Raw genomic sequence first — 21,076 nt, 5'->3', positions numbered from 1 at the left:
AACCGCCAAAAATTTGTGGTACTACACATTCTGTATGTATTTTACAACGTAATCAGAAGAAAGTGAAACCTTGCTTAAGAAGCATCTTCCATAATGATTGATTACTGAGGCTAGTCGCCGAAGTGGCGTCCATTTGAAAGACTTGCACCAGACTTGTGAGTGGAATAAAATGCAAAGACTTTTTTTACTTAATGTTTTCGCCAAACTAGTCTGTTAACTGTTTTTCACTATCGCACGGAGAATGGTCTGTCTGTTTATTGTGGATAGCCACAAGTTTAACCAAGACCTTCCATTTTGTAAAGATAGAGCTCCGACAATGTCGCGGTGTATTGGTTGTGATAGGCCTCGAAACTCAATTGTTGCCAGTATAGGTACCATCTCAAATATTTGGCGGGCCGAATACCGGGGATGACCGGCCAACTAACGCAGGCCGGTTTGCCGTAGTTTGGAGACCCCTGGTATAAACAATGCTGTTTCTTTGGCGGCTCACCAGAGCACACCAGGTGGTGGTTGCAGATAGTCTATAAGACCTTTGAACTGTATAGATGCATGCTCTCTAGCATTGTGTGCTTTGTGAATGAAGGCAAATAACTCCTCTCTTTTTGGGGGTGGGAAAAAACATACAAACATAGATATATACATACGGGGGAGGGGGATCAAATATAAACAGGATTTTTGTTTCTGAACATCAACAGTTGGTAGGACTGGACCCGCACTTCTGCTGTGCTTAGGAGGGACTGTTAGAAGTGAGGAGAGCGTGCTGTTAGATATTTCCCACTGTCTCGTCAGTAATTCCCATGATGTCTGAGCAGCGGGTGCACCCCTCCATTGCGCAATTACCAAATTTCTTGCTCACGAAGGAGTTACAGCGGTGGATATTTGCCAGAGATTGACTGCACTGTTCGATGATAAAACATTGTCGAGGATGCGTGTGTTTGCCTGGCATAAAAAGTTCAAGGGAGGACAAGAATGTGTGGAAAATCAGCAACACGATTGCCATCCTCGGACCTGCATTAAAGACAAAAACATTTGTGCGGTTAAAGACATTATTGACAACGAAGGAGTTACAGCGGTGGATATTTGCCAGAGATTGACTGCACTGTTCGATGATAAAACATTGTCGAGGACGCGTGTGTTTGCCTGGCATAAAAAGTTCAAGGGAGGACAAGAATGTGTGGAAAATCAGCAACACGATTGCCATCCTCGGACCTGCATTAAAGACAAAAACATTTGTGCGGTTAAAGACATTATTGACAACGATCGACGGAGGAGAGTATCAGAAGTAGCACAAAAAGTCAGAATCAGGTATGGGAGCTGTCAAGCAATCGTCACAAATGACCTACAATTCCGTAAAGTGTGTTCCAGATGGGTCCCTAAACTTTTGACTGAAAATCTGAAGTTGAGATGTTTGGAGGTCTGTCAGAGGTGTACAGCAAGGTTTGGAGAAGAAGGTGATGCTTTTTTGAGTCGGATCATCACCCGCAATGAAGCATAGGTTCTGCACTACAGTCCAGTATCTAAACTAGCCACTAAGGAGTGGTGGAGGGAAGAGGAGGCAGCACTAGTGAAATCGAAGGTTCAACTGTTGGCTGGCAAGGTCCTTTCAACCTTTTTTTTCTATCAGCGAGGCATTTTGCTGATTGACTTTTTCGCACGAGTGACACACAATCAATGCTGATTACTACAGCGAACTGTCAAAGAAGGCGAGAGTTGCATATCGCTGCAAAAGAAGAGACCAATCGATTCGACAGGTCATCCTCCTCCACAACAGTGTGCAAGCCCATACTGCAGCTCTGTCTCCAAGCCACGAGAAATGCACTGGACTACACTCGATCATCCTCCTTAGAGCCCATACTCGTTGCTTTGCGATTTCCATTTATTCGGACTGCTTAAAGAAGCTCTAGGCGGGTGACGATTTGAAGATGAGGAGAGTATGGAAGACTGTGCACAACTGGCTGATGACATGACCGAGTTCTTTTTATGATGAGGGCATCAAAAAGCTGCCCGTACGCCGGGACAAATGCATTTCCAAAGCAGGAGACTATGCAGAAAAATACATTATAATCGCCTTGAGCTTTTCAATTAAATGAATTTAAATAAAAAATAACATGGTATTTGATCCGCCCTCGTAAAAAACACTGGCCACAGAAAAATGCACGATACAGAAAAAAAGCACTGGTGAGTAGTGGCAGAAGTGATGAGGAGGTGGGTTGGCCACTTGCGAGAGGCCGTAGAGCAGGACCAGGTACGGCATCCACATAGCGACATCGAGGTCAACGGTTGGTGCCGGAGGCATCAGCAGGGGTGTCAGAGAAGAAAGTGTCACAGAACCCAGCAACGGCGGTGGCGTTGGTGGCGGCAGGTGTAGCAAGAACTGTACTGGCGACAGCAGTTGACGAGGATGGTTTAAAGCAGCTTCAGGGGACCTGCCGGATATATACTTCCGAATCTCAGTTTTAAACGTCTGAAACGTGCAACCCAGGAACAGCCATATATTCATTTAAATATATCAGAAACAAAGTTTAATAAGGCATGTTCGTCTTACAAGATCCTTCCAGAATACATTGAAATTTCACGCAAATTTCATTTCCGTGTAGCTAAAATAGTGAATCATAAATGCCAAAAATTATGGCAGCAAACTGAATTAAGACACCAAAATGGGTATTACACCAGCTTTGTTATTGGTTTTGAGAGTTCATAGAAATAGAACACAGTAACAGAAAGCTGACCTGGAGGGAATGCCAAACACTTGGGCACAGTTCACACACACACACACACACACACACACACACACACACACACCTGAGGGCGACCTTTTGATACAGCCTAAAAACATAGATGTATTATGTCAGGGTAAATGCATTTTTCTGTAACTTACAGAACAATCACGGCTGTCTCGAGACAGTTGTAATGCGATTGTTGTATTTCATAAAACAGAAATATTTTGCTTGGTTGTCACTGAGTTGCTGACCCATATGTTAAGTTTAATTTTTCATTCTCAGTTACGATACATAAAAAGAGCTGTTAAGGTAGGAGTTGTGATACTTCGAACTCCCTCAATTTGAATTTGCTTTGGATTTTTACAATTCTTGGCATCGGACTTAGTTACTTTGTAGTACCTTTGCTTTGTCAGCTCGTCAGTTAATTTTGTGTTGATTTACAGTGTTGTTCACAAAGTCAGAGTATCTACATTTAATAAAATATCTGTGTGTATCTTTCTACTAATAACTCTTAAGTGAAAAGAGTTTAGGTGCATATGTTTCCATAAATACTGCTGTCATCCAGCCATCTAAATTGTATGTGTACAGGATGTACATAAAGTCCGGAAACACTTTCAATTATTTATTGTAAAGATATCATACATACGTCATTCTGAAGAGAAAATCTGAATGTTCACGTATACAGCCACAGCATAGTTTGGTAATTTGCCGATAGTCAGCGCTAGTCACAAATGTGCCCAGTTCAGGTACGGAGCAAGCTTTTTGTGTGTGTGCTACAGCTGTGTGTAGTTTGACAAAAACAAATGTGCTACAGTTGTTCAACGGATGTTTAGAACCAAGTATGGTAAGAAGCCACCAACAAGGAAGGCCATTTACCACCGACACAACAAATTCGTTACGTCGGGTTGTTTGTGCCCAGGAAAGAGAAGTGGAAGCTCCAGTGAGAGTCAAGTGAATGTGGAGCGCATACGAGAGACATTCGTAAGGAGTCCAAAGAAATTGATGCGTTCTGCATCCTGTGAACTCGAAGTGGCTCCAGTGACAGTGTGGAAAGTCCTGTGACAGAAGCTGTCTATGAAACCATTCGCATTAGAGCTAGTGCAGAAGCTCAATGACGATGCCAAAGACAAGCGTTTTGAATTTCGTTTGCAGTTGCAACATTTGAATGAGGTGGGGATGGCATTGTTGATCACTTAATTTTTAGTGATGAACCTACTTTTCACACTAATGGGAAGGTGAACAGGCATAATTGTTGAATCTGGGGTACAAAGCATCACATGAATGCATTGAATTTGAGCATGATTCCCCAAAGGTAAATGCTTTTTGTGCCTTTCGCGTCGAAAACTGTACGTGACATTCTTCTTCGCCGAGAACACTGTCGTTGGATATTTCTACTTGAACATGTTGCAGCAATGACTGACACCTGAAATGCAATCAGACTCTCCATTCATCTTTCAGCAGGATGGGGCTCCAACCAATTTTCATCGTGAAGCTCGTGGGCACCTTAACACGGAGCTGTCGCATTGACAAATCGGCCATGCTACAGAAGGGGACAGCTGTTTTATGAAATGGCCTCCCCAATCACCAGATCTCACTCCGTGTGACTTTTTTTTCTGTGGGAACACATTAAAGATCTGGTGTATGTATCGCCTCTACCACGTAATGTAGCAGAGCTCCAGGTGAGAATACGGCAAGCGACTGCCACAGTCAATGATGCCATGCTGGGACAAATATGACAAGAATTCGACTACTGTATTGGCATCTGCCAGGTCACTCGTGGTTTGCATATCGGATGTTTTGTATTAAAAAAACACTTTCAGAGTTTTTCCTCAAAATGATATGTATGACATCTGTACAGTGTTTAGTTCTTGAGCAATAAATAATTGAAAATGTTCTCAGACTTAATGTACACCCTGTCGAACATTTTTAAACCGAGAATACAATCGATAATATTTTTCACTTTTTGTTGTATATAAGACATTAGTACTTGAGAATGTGAAACAAAATATGGACAGAACACAGTGTCTCCATTAACATCTTATTTGTAGCCCATTGTGTGAGGCAGGTCTGCAGAACACGTAGTGCCCAAGTCAAGGACTGTTAATGTAACTATGCGTGGTCTGTGCATAAACGCTTTCAGCCAGACTGCACTGTGCATGCTACTTGAAAGACGTTGTTGTTGTTGTTGTTGTTGTTGCTGCTGCTGCTGCTGTTGCTGTTGTTGGTGTTGTCATGCAGCTCTCCATGTTTCTCTATCCTGTGCAAGCCTCATCATCTCCGAGTAACTACGACAACCTACATCCTGAATTTGCTCACTGTATTCATCTCATGGTCTCCCTCTACGACCCCCCCCCCCCCCCCCCCCCACACGTTTCCTTCCAGTACCTAATTGATGATCCCTTGATGTCTCACAATATGTCCTAACAACTGATTACTTCTTCTAGTCAGGTTGTGCCACAAATTTATTTGTTCCCCAATTCTATTCAGTGCTTCCTCATTAGTTACATGATCTACCCATCTTATCTTCGGCATTCTCTTCTTTTCCAAACTGTTTATCATTCGTGTTTCACTTTCACACGTGGCTACACTCCATACAAAACTTTCAGAAAAGACTTCCTGGCACTTAAATTGAAACTCAATGTTCACAGATTTCTCTTCTTTAGAGATGTCTTCCTTGGCATTGCCAGTCCACATTTTATATCCTCTCCACTTTGATCATCATCAGTTATTTTGCTGCCCAAATACCAAAACTCATCTTCTACTTTGGGTGTCTCATTTCCTAATCTAATTCCCTCATAATTCAACAAAATTCCATTATCTTGTTTTGCTTTTGTTGATGTTCATCTTATATCCTCCTTTCAAGATGATGTCAACTCTGTTCAACTGCTCTTCCAAGTCCTTTGCTGTCTCTGACACAATTACAGTGTCATTGGCAAACCTCAAAGTTTTTATTTCTTCTCCCTGGACTTTAATTTGTACTCCAAATTTTTGATTTGTTTTGTTTACTGGTTGCTCAATGCACAGATTGAATAACATCGGGGATAGGCTAAAACCTCGTCACACTTCCTTCTCAACCTCTGCTTCCCTTTCATGCCCCTCAACTTTTACAAGTGCCCTCTTATTTCTGTACAAATTGTAAATAGCCTTTCGCTCCCTGTATTTTACCCCTGCCACCTTCAGAATTTGAAAGAATATTCTGGTCAACATTTTCAAAAACTTTCTGTAAGTCTACAAATACTATAAACATAGTTTTGCCTTTCCTTAACGAATCTTTTGTGGGAACTCGTAAGGTCAGTATTGCCTTGCATGTTCCTACATTTCTCCAGCATCCAAACTGGTCTTCCGTGAGGTCGGCTTCTACCAGTTTTTCCATTCTCCTGTAAAGAATTTGTGTTAATATTTTTCAGCCGTGACTTATTAAACTGATAGTGCGGTAATTTTTGAACCTGTCAACACTTCCTTTCTTTTTCACCTGTCTCATACATCTCATACCCCAAGTAGAAGAGTTTTGTCATGGCTGGCTCTACCAAGGCTTGAAACATATTACCCGATGAAACGTCTGCCCGTACAAACACCACTAGCAGGATCATTACAAACCATATCAGTAGCCCACCACTGGTAGGCCACTAGAGAGTATCTCCCTTATTCAAAATTCCACCTGAGAGGAGGTGTGGACGATGATATAATTTTGCAAGTACATTGACTGGTATATATGCTTACTGTCTGCAAAATGTGTTGTGGATAGAGGTAGTGATAAAGAAGTAATAAATGAAAACACCATGCACGATGTGGCAGTTTTGCACGGATCCCAGTATTTGATGTCCTGTCTCCCAAACTGTGTGTTATACAATGGTACCTTTTTGTATGTAGATTCAGCAGCAGATGTGGACACTGTCTGCAAAATGTATCACGAATAAAGTTAATAGTGGCAAACTAATAAATTTAAATATCTTGCAGAAGGCGGTAGTTTTTCACACATTCCATGTTTGTGATGTCATATCTTATGAACTAAGTATCATAGACCTAATTTTTCTGTTACATTCAGTGATATAAGCTAATACTGACTGCAAAATATGTCACAAATATAGTTGATAGTAAAGGAGTAATGAATTGGAACATCGTGCTTCATGTGGCAGCTTTACTGCACGAACTGTGAAAAATCTAGTAAGTGATAAACTTTTTTTCTCTTCATCATTTTGTGGAGTTCATCAGCAAGAAAAAGTTTCTTATAGATTTGAAATTATTTTGTTTAGTTTGTTGCAAGTCTCTGAATGCTCTCATTCTTAAATTCCAGGCGACTAGAATACGGGTATTCTTGTGTTGCAGGCTACACTGCTTTTTCGCCCCCTCCCCAATAGGTGGGGGGTTCTTACCCCCGCAGTGATTCTTTCCAGACAGTAAATGTTTGTACCAAGTTTGGTTGATGAAATGGGTCCAGTGGTTTAGGAGGAGATTTGAAACACAAACTTACATATGTACATCCATTTTTATCATTTGTGTGGATGTAACAGCACTCTGTAATTAGACTGCGTGGCTAGCCAGGTGGGCCAGATTTAGTGTACTAGAATTTTCCAATTGCCAATCGTTGGTGAGTATGTGAGGAGCTTTTCATGGTAAGTTTGAGACGGCGCCAGTTTATGACAACATAGAGAAGTGGTATAAGACATTTGAGGAGCATCGTTGGTTGTATAGTGCAAAATGTTTAGGCTGTGAGTGGGTGTGTCGGAAGAGACCTCGGACAGTGTGAGGGATGTGATATTGCCAAGTCCCACAAGGTCTGCCACTAGAACTAGTGCAAATTGAACGTGCATCAGCCAAAATATAGAAAATGATGACATGCCAATCACAATTAAGGACACCTCGCCCACACGTGACCACCAACCTGGCAGCTTGTGCCAGAGAGACCATTCTGGCCCAGGCTGCTGGAGCTTGCAGTCATGTGTGCATGCAATATGCTTGTATGTGTGAATGAACTACGTCTGTTTCTCTTTTACTGACAAGGGCTATGGCCGAAAGCTTATGGGTAAGTGTTCTGTGCTACGTCCAACAAGACAGTCTGCTGTTTGGTACGGACCCTTCGTCTTTGCTGCAATTGTGGTTCAGTCTACAACTCGAAACATGTAGCAGGAAACTTGATGGTGACCCTCTACATTTCCATAATTGGATGCGAGATTTCCCGAATGTCATTTTGCCGTGTTTCATGGCCTCTAATCTGTGTGTTGTCCCATAACATTTCCATGGAAAGGCCGTGGCGCACTGTTAGGCTCTCGGAAGTATGGAGGATAGCTGCGTGAACAAAATACAAAATTTATATACCTTGATGAGCCAAAACATTATGATGACTGCCCACAGAGACACTGGAAACTGCCAGGTGGTGTTGCGGGCACGTGACGTGGTAACAAAAGTATGTAAGCGGAGCAGACACGGACGGGGGACCGCCCTAGCAGTGATGTAGGCTGCAAATGGGGAAACCCATCGAGATAAGAGACTTCGACAAATGGCAGAGTATTATGGTGCACAGCCTGTGGACGAGTATCTCAGAAACGGCGAAGCTGATCCGATGTTCATATGCTACTGTCGTGAGCATCTACGGAAAGAGAGACAGGGTGACACACGGGAGACGGACGGTTTTTAATGAAATAATACTCAGCCAACTTTAAAATTAATGCATGTTTATTTACACAAAATCAAAGCTCATTATTTGCCATTTTAGTTAACAAAGTTATTTGTGAAAAATAATGTCGTCAAGGTGACGTCCGTCATTTCGAATGCAGGACTCGAGTCTCTTCTCAAAATCCTCCATCACATGGACTAAAATCTCTGCAGGGATGGCCACAATTTCTTGTATGATTGTATTCTTCAACTCGTCCAAAGTTCGTGGTTTGTGATTATGGACACAGTTCTTAAGATACCCCACAAGAAAATAGTCACATACTGACAAGTCAGGAGACCTGGGAGGCCAAGGAACATTGCCAAAACGTGAGATAATCTTGCCAGGAAACGTGCGTCTAAGAACTTGTCACTGAAGTGTTTGCGGTGTACGATGTTGCCCCATCCTGCCAGAACCAAACGCATTTTAAAGGGATTTGTCGTCTTCTTAGTTCTGGTTTCAAGAATGTTTCAAGCATACGAATGTAACAAACCGAATTAACAGTAACGGTGGTCCCATTCTCTTCAAAAAAATAAGGTCCAATAATGCCAACAGAGCCACGAGCACACCAGACTGTTGCTTTTTCTGAGTGTAGAGGACGCCGGTGGATAAGGTGTGAATGCTCTGGAGCCCAGTAATGTAGGTTTTGCTTATTCATGGTCCCGTTTAAATGAAAATGAGCTTCATCACTCGTCAATAAAATATCATTTTCATTCGATCCCAAAATCACTTGCGTTCTGCAAGCGAAGTCTACTCGTACAGCAAAATCAGTTTCCTTAAGTTGTCGGACAATGAGCATTTTGTAGGGATGGAGTTTTAATTCTTTAAGCAAAATTCGTCTAACCGATCCACAATTGATTTGTAACTCACTAGCATGACGTCTAGCTGACTGTCCTGGGCTTTTGACTGCCGCTTGCTTTACCCTTTCAACATTTTCTTGTGTCGTTACTCTGCATCTCGGGCCAGGATGCTTCTCATCTATTATGTTTCCAGTTGATCTGAAGTTTTCCACCCACCTGAGGATTGTGTTACGGCTCGGAACAGCTCCATGTCGACCGACATTAACCATGCACGAAACAATCGCTGCATAGCAATAATAGACTCGCCACTTTTCACAAAACTTTCGTAGACAAACACTTGATGTTGCAAGTCCCACTGTTCCATAGTGACTGAGTAAATGAAATGGTGTCTGGTGTGGATCAGAACTATCCCTACCACGACCACCTCCCACCACCGCGCCCTCAGTACTACGCAGTTCAAAACCGTCAGTACCCGTGTGTCACCCTGTAGGAGGACAGTAAAATTATCACTAGGTTGCACAACCGTGACTATTCACAGAACGTGGGGTTCGGAGACTTGTCTGCTCTGCAAAGTAGAGTAAACGATGATCTGTCCCATCTCTGCCGAAAAAGCACAATGCTGGTGCAACGCAAGTGTTTCGGAGCACACTGTTCATCAAACACTGGAGCTCTGCAGAAGACCACTCCTGCACGTTCTCATGTTGACCCAGTGACATCAACAATTACAATTGCAGTGGGTGCAGAACCTTCGGGATTTGACGATTGATAGGTGGAAACGTAAAACGTGCAGTGCACCGCGGACGCAGGCTGGTGGAAGTAGTACTGTGCTATGGGAGACAGTCTCCTGCGCTTGCACGGGACATGTCATAGTAATCGAACCACCTGCATCCCTTCGTGCTTGCTCTCTTCCCCAACGGTGATATCATCTTTCAGCAGTATAATTGTCCGTGTCTCAGAGCTACAGTGGTTTGAGGACCGTTATAGTGAACTCACGTCGGTGTCTCGGCGACCAAATTCACCTGACGTAGGTCCTACGGAACCTATCTGGGTCGCTGTCGGCGCCATCACTGCTTGTGCAAATCGGCAACCTGTTATTTTTGTGAATTACGTGATGTGCGTGGCCATCTAATGCCACCTATACCTCCACAAACATACTAACAAACTGTAGGATCCCTGATAAGCAGAATCAGTGATATATTTGTTCCAAAGATGGAGAAACAAGCTATTAAGCAGGTGGTTATAATGCTTTGTCTCATCAGTGTATACCATATACGGACTTCGTAAAAACTGTACGATGACAAAATATGTCTCCTTTTGAACGGAATCCAGTGAGGTAAGGCGTTACCTGTGTGCTTGTAGCCTGAGCAGTGAGCGGGCTTCACCACGTGTTGATGGAGTTCACTATCCTGTGCTGCCACCAGTTGAAGGTGCTCTGGAGGGGCCGCCATAGAATACGCGAGCAGACCATTCGGAGATTGTCAGTAGTAGTAAAGACACGAAGGAGACTTGTTGATTCTGGATGATAGTCGAGATTAAAAGTTATTGATTTATGGTTGTGAATTGTAATTGTTCAAGTTTCCGGAAGAAAATACATTGCTTAAAGCAAAGTTGCTGTCAAAAATAATTTACATAGCTAAAGATAGCGAAATGCCACACACTTTCAGTGAGGCATTCATACTTCAGAAAAGAAGCTACCGAGCACAGCAAATAGTCGAGCTGGGAAGTGACTGGCAGGTCCAGCTCATAACTATTATTAAAGGCGACCGCCGACGTAGTGCTAACATATTGTACATTCAGCCATCTAAACAGAAGCCAGTGTTACTCTTTAAGTACAGTAAAGCAGAACAGCACCAGGAAACACAATAAACACTGCACTCGGTGCTTCTCAAATGGCCCCCACAGTTGCCAGACATGACGCCTCACAATTTTTCTCTTGCAGGGCTAAGTAGAGGATAATGTATGTGTTCCACCTCTAGCACAGAACCTAAAAGACTTGTGACACTACATCAGAGCCTCTATTCTTTCTGTCACTCCTGATATGTTGCGACTGGTTCAGGCAGAATTGGTCTACCAATTAGATGTGTGCCGTGTAATGAAGGGTGGACACACAGAACATTCGTGAACGTTGTTAGGAAAAAGACTTTGAGAGCTTGTTTTCCACATACTGTGTCTTTTTTAATGCTATTCTTGGCGATTTACCCGGACCGATTTTTTAAATGTTTTATGGACATTATAATTACCTTCTAAGTCAACTACGTTTGAGGATGCTGTGGTAAAGCTACTAGATGTATTTAAGTTTCAATAACTGTACCTCCATGTCTGAAGATGAAGCTTCAAAATCAAATGTTGATAAAGTAAATAACGGATACAGCTGAATTAATATTTAGTGTGAAAATAGCCCGTGTTCTCAGAAACAAATTAATTTACAGCTGAAGTCTGCACTATCCAGTGTAATGGAAAGAATAAGATCTTAACAGTGTGCCCAGTTATCGGATGGCTAGTGAGAGGGTCGTCACTATTCCACAGCAGCAGTTGGTGACACGGACGGCATCGTCTTCCGGAGGCACCGTCGCCGCCGCAAGGGCAACGGCGACCCGGCGACCCCGAAACGCGTCTCCTTCCACGGGGACGTGGGTGTGGGCGGGGCGACTGCCACGCACGTGCAGGGGCAGCAGTTCTCGGCGAGCTTCATGCCTGCCCATCCCGTCGTCAAGAAGGACGTCGTGCCCGGCAGGTCGGTGTGCGCCCACTCTAGATTTTGCTACGATTCACTGCTTTTGAATAAACCAGTTCTGGTTAAAGCATTTCTTGTAAATAAGTTTGATATTTGTACATGTGTGTAGAATTTTTCTGTCAGAGTCAATGTTAGTCCTCTACAAAATTTAGTTCAATGACTCATTACCAGCTATTTCAGTTTGTCTGTTTCTTAGAATGCCAGCTATTTTTATGGATTTTCAATTTTTATTAAGATGGCTATGCAACGTGTAACTGTGATACTAACATTTTCTGAATTACGTATGTCAAGGGTTTAGTTTTTTTCTTGTATTTTAACGAATGTTAGGTTTTGCGAAAAATATAAAAGTTCACTAAACCGACATAATTCTTTATTACCATTCTAGTCATAACAGTCTACTGTTCAACTTTCAGTAGTTGAAACCTATTATACTAAAACAGTAATTGTAGATTATTGCGCCTTATTTTCACATAAAAAAATTGTTTTGGTGTGATGGACTCTGATATGTGGCTCTTTGCTCATGGGCATTTTGCACTCACTTCATTTTACTGAAACTACGACAAGGAAAAAAATATTTCATGGTTCAGATAGCAGAGAAACATCAGAACATAATGTAAAGCATTGTTTCAACGAGTGTTTTACAAAATCCAGATGAGAAATACTCACTAGAATATTAACAGAAATCTTCTTGCACAGAATCAGGGGATCATTATCAGAATTTTCAGTATTGTCATTCTCACTACCATTATCATCAAAACCGTGCTTCATTTCACACACAATTTCATTCTCTAATATAACAATGAAATCAATTATGGGAACTAGCACTACAACATGCCGTTGTTTCTCGCCACCCACCTGGGCCTAATTTACGTTAATTTCTTCTGTCTCAGCTTTTCTTCACTGCAACTATTCTCTGCTTCACTCCATTTCAGTTTTCTACATCTTTTGTTGTCTTTCCCGTCTATTTTTCACCATCCCATCCCACCTCTGTTATGTACAATGCACTTAGCTTCTCACTCTTATTAACTTGTGCACAGTGTTTTAGTAGTAATCTCTGTCTTGCATATTACCCTGTCTTGCACCTTTAAGCTCTCAGGTTTTCAAATCTCGTCTGATGCAGTCCCCAACAATCGGTCTTTCCTTCTCATCCCGTACAGTAAGTCTCCCCTTACCTGTGGCTCTGGGTGACTTTCCCAAAATCTACCCCTTTTCCTAGATCTCTCCAGTCCTTTTCCTTCATCCGTCTTGCTTCCCCTTCAACCCTTCTGCCTGAAGAAGGAGCCACTGGCTCCAAAAGCTTGCCAATCATAACAGTCTTTTACGTGTGTGTTCTGCTGCCACTTGGTGAGTAATTTTTTATCTAAATTAAATTTCATTCTCTGTAAGAAAACAAAACCGTGTCATTTCATTTCTTTACATACTGAACAAACAGCTGTTGCTCTCTAGCAACTTAATTCCATATAACAGAGAAGATCTACTAACTGATTCAGAAACTACATTTCCATGATCTGTTGCCTGTTATAGGAACTACAAGTCTCTCATAGCACAGTGAAGACTGATAGGGCCCGCCAGTATACGTGATTTTTGTATGTAAAAGCGGGAGAATTTGCTTCCTGTCAAATAACATGTTTGACTGTCTACTAGAATTTTTCTTTGTTGTCAGTTGATGAGCTTGGCAGTCAAAGTGTTAATATTTTCCTTCAATAAATATGGTAATGATAATATGTACAGTAAAATCCCTTTTTACACTTTTCAGCAGACTGACCCAAAGAAATTTAAAATATAGGAAAGCATAGGAAACACAAGAAGCAAAAATGAATAAATTACTTTTACTGTCATTCTGTTTATATTGTTCAAAATATAAAATTAAAGCAGATTCAATTTTGCCTATTTATAAAATCTGAAATAATCATTTGTGTTTCTTTGTAACAACAGTTAGCTCTACTTGTCTCTTCACAGTACGCAAAGCATCAATCACAAAGGAAGTGGCTGAATGCTGACACACACTGGGTTCCCCCTGTTTATTCTGATTATGTCCAATGGTGTAAATAAAACACATAAGAAAAAGTCTTTCATGAAAGCCACATTAAAAAGACATTAGTGTTCTAACATGTGATAATCATTATAAAATTATGGTAAATAAGTGTTTTCATATAATTGCTTAAAAAACTAAAGTTGCCAGTATTTGTAAACAGAGAACAATAGGCACGAAATCTACAGTTCGTTGCCAACAACGAGGTCACTCGACTGAGGGATGTCTAGGGTGAGGAAGAGGCCAGAAATTGTCATCCTGTTACAGAGCATCTTGACGAGGAATGTTTGTCTGATATGTAATGGTCTATTGACACATAGCCAACACGGATTTACAAAACATCGTTCTTGTGAAACTCTTTACTCACACGAAGTGTTGACTGTTATCGACAATGAATTTCAAGTTGATTCCATATTTCTTGATTTCCAGAAAGCTATTGACACTGTACCAACAAGTAGCTTGTAATTGAATTGCATGCTTATGAAATGTCATCGCAGTTATGCGACTGGCTTAATGATTTCCTGTCGGAGAAGTCAAAAATTCGTAGTAATTGATGGAAAGTCATTGAGTAAGACAAAAGTGATTTCCGACATTTATATTTTGAACAATATAAACAGAATGACAGTAAAAGTAATTTATTCATTTTTGCTTGTTGTGTTTCCTATGCTTTCCTATATTTTAAATTTCTTTGGGTCAGTCTGCTGAAAAGTGTAAAAAGGGATTTTACTGTACATGTTATAAACTATCTGCTGTTCCTTATCGACATAAATGATAAGAGACAATCTGAGCAGTTGTCTTAAATTGTTTGCAGATGATGCTGTCATTTATAGTCTTTTTAAGTCATTAGAAGATCAAAACCAACTGCAAAACGATTTAGAAAAGATATCTGTATGGTGCGAAAATTGGCAAATGACCCTAAATGATGAAAAATGTAAGTTCATCCACATGATTTCTAAAAGGAATCCGTTAAACTTTGGTTACATGATAAATCAGTGAAGTCTAAAGGCCATAAATTCAACTAAATAGCCAGGAATTATAATTACGAACAACTTAAATGGGAAAGAAGACACAGAAAATGTTGTGGGGTAGACGAACCAAAGCACTCCTTCTTCAGGCCACGGGTGGCCTACCGGGACCATCCGACCACCGTGTCGTCCTCGGAGGAGGATGCGGATAGGAGGGGCATGGGGTCAGCACACCGCTCTCCCGGCCGTTACGATGGTATTCTTGACCGAAGCCGCTACTGTTCGGTCAACTATCTCCTCAATTGGCATCATGAGGCAGAGTGCAACCCTAAAAATGGCAACAGCACATGGCAGCTGGATGGTCACCCATCCGAGTGCCGGCCACGCCCAACAGTGCTTAACTTCGGTGATCTCTCGGGAACCGGTGTATCCACTGTGGCAAGGCTGTTGCGCAGGTGAACGAAAGACCAATAAAAATTGGCAGAACACTTAGAAGGCACAACAGTTCTTCCAAAGAGACTGCCTACACGATGTGTGTCTGTCATCTTTTATAGTATTGCTACACAGTTTGATCCTTACCAGATAGCATTAATGGAGTACATTGAGAAAGTACGAAGAAAGGCTGCTCATTTTGTATTATCGAGAAATAAGAGAGTGAGTCTCACAGACGGGATATAGAATTTGGGATGGACGTCATTAAAACAAAGGTGTTTCTCATTGCAGCGGGATCTTGTGAAATTTCAATCAACAACTTTCCCCTCGAAATGTGAAAATATTTTGTTGGCGGCAACCTGAATAGGCAGAAAAGATGATCAACGTAAGGAGATTCAGAGCTCGCATGCAAAAGTATAGGTGTTCATTACTTTCCGCATGCTGTTGGAGAGTGGAATAAAAGAGAATTATTGTGAAGGTGGTTCAACGAACCCTTTGCCAGGCACTTAAGTGTGATGTGCAGGGTATCCATGTAGATGCAGATGTAGATCAGGTCATACCGACCTAAGACTGCATGCCTAGTATGGATTAGCGTATTTCACACAGAGAGATGGCCTTCTTCAAAAGCAATGTTTCTTTGTATAAATGACTGTGAAATTAAATTAAAGCTGTTGTAATACAATGCAGTGAGGAGTAGGAAGCTAGCTGCTATAGTCACTATCATCAGATAATGATCATCGTTAAGGCAGTGACTCGGCATACTTTCTCGTGCTAATGGTATGTTATATAATCGATAACTTTGCCTGTGGTATGCATTTTCTGCTTTGTTCCGAGGCTGACTTCGAGCAGGAAGATGATGCACTTTTTGCAGGAATCTGTATGAAAATCAATTTTAAAGGTCATAATAATGTCAGAGAAAACTTAATATGTGGGAAATGTTGTAACATGGAATCGTTTATGGTGGAAAACCATTGTATTGAGAGAATGTGATGCATGGTCACCTGATTTGTTTAATGAATAACGCATTTGTTGTTGACAAGATTTGTGATTTATTGACTAGAAATAAAGAATACAGCTTGGAACTAGAAATAAAGAATACAGCTTGGAACTAGAAATAAAGAATACAGCTTGGAAATACAAACTTATGATTCATATGTTCAGTGTTACTGCCGTTTTGGTTTACAACTTCTTCAAGTCGCACACGTGCATTTGTAATGACTCCCTGACACAAATCTTATGGAATGGCACAGCGTAACTCAACATGGATGATGTGGATTGAGAGGGTTTTAAGGGCACATGACGGCAAGGTCTTCAGCGCCTGCTCAGTAACCAGTTGAGACAGGTGTCAAGAAAAGACTCAGAACAATAAGATTAAACAGACACAGGAGACTAGCTTGGAAAAATATGTGCCTACCCACACCGAAGCGTGGGACGAAGCATGCCACTAGCAGTAAAACATGGACAACCCAGGAAGAAAGTGATAGAGGGAGGTAAAACAATATAACAGATGGTAGTGGCTGGCTGACTGCAAGGAAAAAGGGAGTAGCCAGTCACCTTGCAATACGCTAAAACCTCCAGCCTAAAAGTTTAGGCCAGAGTCCAGACACATCACAAAACTTTAAACCCTAGATACACACGTCTCATCATTAGCTAAAACACAGGGCAGATCCCCATCAACTTGTGCTTCTGCCCTTGCATCACGGTATAAAATGCAGTCTGTTAAAATGTGCCGGACAGAGATGTGCACACCACAAGCATCACAAATCGGGGGATCCTCCTGCCGTAATAGAAAACTATGTGTTAGAGGACAGTGGCCGATCCAAAGACGCTTGAGGGTCACTTCTTCCCGCCTGAGCTCCCGGCAGGAGGTACGCCACAGCCGAGTTGTTGACTTCACCGACCGCAGTTTATTGGCCGTCACCGCCAGCCATTCGTTCTCCCACAACTCCGTGCACTTCCTGTGGAGTGCAGTGATGACAGGGGATAGGACACTGGACCACATCCTGCTCTTTGCAGGCCTCTTTGGCAGCCCGATCGGCCTGTTCATTGCCCCATATTCCAACACGACCAGGCACCCAGCAGAAGGACACCTCCTTAGCCCGCCGTTGGAGCAAGTACAGTTGTCCATATATCAGCTCGACCATCTCCTCAGTTGAGTACAGATTCTGAAATAATTGTAAGGCACTGAGAGAATCGGAGCAGAGGAGAAATCGATTGCCCCGAACACAATTCATCCGCTCCATTGACTTCAGGATCGCGTGGAGCTCCACTGCAAAAATGGTATATTCATCAGGGAGGCGAATCCGGGTAACCTGATCAGGGAACACTACAGAACAGCCAATGAAATTCTCCTGTTTGGAGCCATCAGTGTAAATGATGGTAAAACCGTGATGCGCATCTAAAATGTTAAAAAACTGAGACTGGAATGTAAAATCTGGTGTACTATCTTTCTTAAAATTAGTCAAATCTAAAATAAGTCTGGGTCTCCAGAGGAGCCAAGGTGGAAATCTGCTCCAATGATGGTCCTAAGTTGCACTGCATTTTCACGTTTTCTGTGATATACCTTCTCTTTAAGGAACCCCACAAAGGAAGAAGTCACATGGGTTAATGTCTGGGCTGTGGGGTGGCCACATTCATCACCCTGCATAACATTCTGGAAATTTGTTTGACAATACCCTAAGACCAAGTCTTTTACGTTGGAAATCAAGCACAACCTTGGCAGTATGGGGGCGTGCTCCATTCTGTATAAACCATTGTCTCCAATGGAAGACACGCAGCCACGAGTTGAGAAAACGACTGGTTTCACAGCATGTGTAAATAGCGTTCACCAGTTACTGTAGCATTGAAGAAAAATGGACCGATGATTCTGTGGCCTGACATTGCGACCCACACGCACACTTTCTCCCCACAGGTGTGTGTCGTGCGGATTATTCGTGAAGGTTCACGCGCCCAGAATCAAATGTTCTGTCTGTTCACAACATCATTCACGTAAAAATAAGCTTAGTTAGAAAACCATGTGTGGTGCTGCACTGCCTCTCAGTCTTGCTTGATTGCCGACCTTGCAAACTGCAGTCTCCGCACCTTATCTCTAGCAGTAAGCTTATGCGCCACAGGCATCTTGCATGGATACAAGTGAAGGTCGGATTGAATCATTCTTTGTCCAGATCGGCGTGAAAGTCCCAACTCTGCACTGGCTCTTCTTGTTGATTTACTCAGACTACGAGTCAAAGCCTCTCAAACTGCTTCAATGTTTTGCAGCGAACGTACCATATGTGCATGTGGCCACTGACACAAAAAAAAGAATCCAGTACCTACAGATTTTTGATGTAATCTGTGTGTTTTCTGTGGGCTGGGAGCCCACCGTGTGCTAAAATGAGCACGAAAACTTCTCTTTGTCAATGTAACACTATTTGTCACCGCAAGCAGTAACACAGTCTTTGTCTTTAGTGCGACAGTCAACTGTCCTCTGCCCGCCATCACGGCAAACTGAAATGGTGGACTCTCAACGGAAGCGATGAACTTGCAAAGACATCTGGCATAATTTCCAGGAACTGCACGAAGTTGAGCGCACAATTTGAAAGCTATTGGCCAAATAGGTATACTTGTAGGATCAAAATTCAATCGGGTGACTTATCGTGTGCCACCCCGTAAAGGACAAAAATGGATGTTAAAAGTGGGAAAATGATAAATGCGGTAACATAAATATGAGTTTTACTGTTTGTACACAGGATGTCCCTACTGTGAGTCATCGGGCACATTTTCTCTGCTATTGTGGCAGATATTGACAATTTTGTTTGTGCAATGTGTAGCGGGATTCAACCCAAACAAATACTGCTCATCACGTTTTATGCGACGGCCTGTGTCATTGGGAAAGGTCGGATTGTTTCCTATTACAAATAAAATTATTTTTAAAGCAAAAGACTACATGTCACTGCAGTGTTCTCCACACCTGCACAGTTGGAGCTGCTCCACGCAAATGTTTCCTGCAGCCATCGAGGAATGCAAGCTCTAAAGACAATCTCTTAGAAGTGTGAAACAGGTCATCCGAAAATAAAAACAGACAACTTTAATGCGATCATAACGGGGACTTAACATCTATGGTCATCAGTCCCCTAGAACTTAGAGTTACTTAAACCTAACTAACCTACGGACATCACACAACACCCAGTCATCACGAGGCAGAGAAAACCCCTGACCCCGCCGGGAATCGAACCCGGAAGTAGTTGTCACTTCATGAAAATACAGCATTACCGATTCACAGACAGTTGTTATTTGACAGTGCTAAGCATGAATTATTAATGTCGAATAATCACAGTTAATATATTTTGCAGGTTTTGCTTTGATTAATTTCCAAAAGCGTAAAAATTAAAAGTTAGAAAAAAGCAAATAACTGTACTCTAAATAAAAACACTGCATTATCTAATATTTTTTCACTCAAATCTTCTAATATCAAAATTTATTTGATGTGGAAAGGAGAGATTACTAGTCTGCACATGTTGTTGTTGTTGTTGTTGTTGTTGTTGTTGTTGTGGTCTTCAGTTCTGAGACTGGTTTGATGCAGCTCTCCATGCTACTCTATCCTGTGCTAGCTTCTTCATCTCTCAGTACCTACTGCAACCTACATCCTTCTCAATCTGCTTAGTGTATTCATCTCTTGGTCTCCCTCTACGATTTTTACTCTCCACGCTGCCCTCCAATGCTAAATTTGTGATCCCTTGATGCCTCAGGACATGTCCTACCAACCGATCCCTTCTTCTAGTCAAGTTGTGCCACAAACTTCTCTTCTCCCCAATTTTATCCAATACCTCCTCATTAGTTATATGATCTACCCATCTAATCTTCAGCATTCTTCTGTAGCACCACATTTCGAAAGCTTCTATTCTCTTCTTGTGCAAACTATTTATCGTCCATGTTTCACTTCCATACGTGGCTACACTCCATACAAATACTTTCAGAAATGACTTCCTGACACTTAAGTCTATACTCGATGTTAACAAATTTCTCTTCTTCAGAAACGCTTTCCTTGCCATTGCCAGTCTACATTTTATATCCTCTCTACTTGACCATCATCAGTTATTTTGCTCCCCAAATAGCAAAACTCCTTTACTACTTTAAGCGTCTCATTTCCTAATCTAATTCCCTCAGCACCATTCGACTTAATTCGACTACATTCCATTATCCTCGTTTTGCTTTTGTTGATGTTAATCTTATATCCTCCTTTCAAGACACTGTTCATTCCATTCAACTGCTCTTCCAAGTCCTTTGCTGTCTCTGACAGAATTACAATGTCATCGGCGAACCTCAAAGATTTTATTTCCTCTCCATAGATTTTAATACCTACTCCGAATTTTTCTTTTGTTTCCTTCACTGCTTGCTCAATATACAGATTGAATAACATCGGGGAGATGGTACAACCCTGTCTCACTCCCTTCCCAACCACCGCTTCCCTTTCATGTCCCTCGACTCTTATAACTGCCATCTGGTTTCTGCACAAATTGTAAATAGCCTTTCGCTCCCTGTATTTTACCCCTGCCACCTTCAAAATTTGAAAGAGCGTATTCCAGTCAACGTTGTCAAAAGCTTTCTCTAAGTCTACAAACTCTAGAAACATAGGTTTGCCTTTTCTTAATCTTTCTTCTAAGATAAGTCGTAGGGTCAGTATTGCCTCACGTGTCCCAACCTTTCTAAGGAATCCAAACTGATCTTCCCCGAGGTCAGCTTCTACTAGTTTTTCCATTCGTCT

At 41.9% G+C, this 21,076-nt stretch overlaps 1 protein-coding gene across 1 annotated transcript in view; it reads left to right on the top strand.

Moving 5' to 3' along the window:
- The window catches only part of LOC124553253, a 286,386-nt gene that overhangs the window by 60,133 nt on the left and 205,177 nt on the right, over window positions 1-21,076 (top strand). Inside the window, exon 7 of the mRNA XM_047127140.1 lies at window positions 11,697-11,904. Within this exon, the coding sequence (XP_046983096.1) occupies window positions 11,697-11,904 (208 nt within the window). The remainder of the gene's footprint in view (window positions 1-11,696; window positions 11,905-21,076) is intronic.

Source organism: Schistocerca americana, chromosome 11, assembly GCF_021461395.2.
Source record: "Schistocerca americana isolate TAMUIC-IGC-003095 chromosome 11, iqSchAmer2.1, whole genome shotgun sequence".
Lineage (NCBI taxonomy): Eukaryota > Metazoa > Arthropoda > Insecta > Orthoptera > Acrididae > Schistocerca > Schistocerca americana.
The sequence above is the reverse complement of the archived record's forward strand: the minus strand, read 5'-3'. Positions and strand labels throughout refer to the sequence as shown.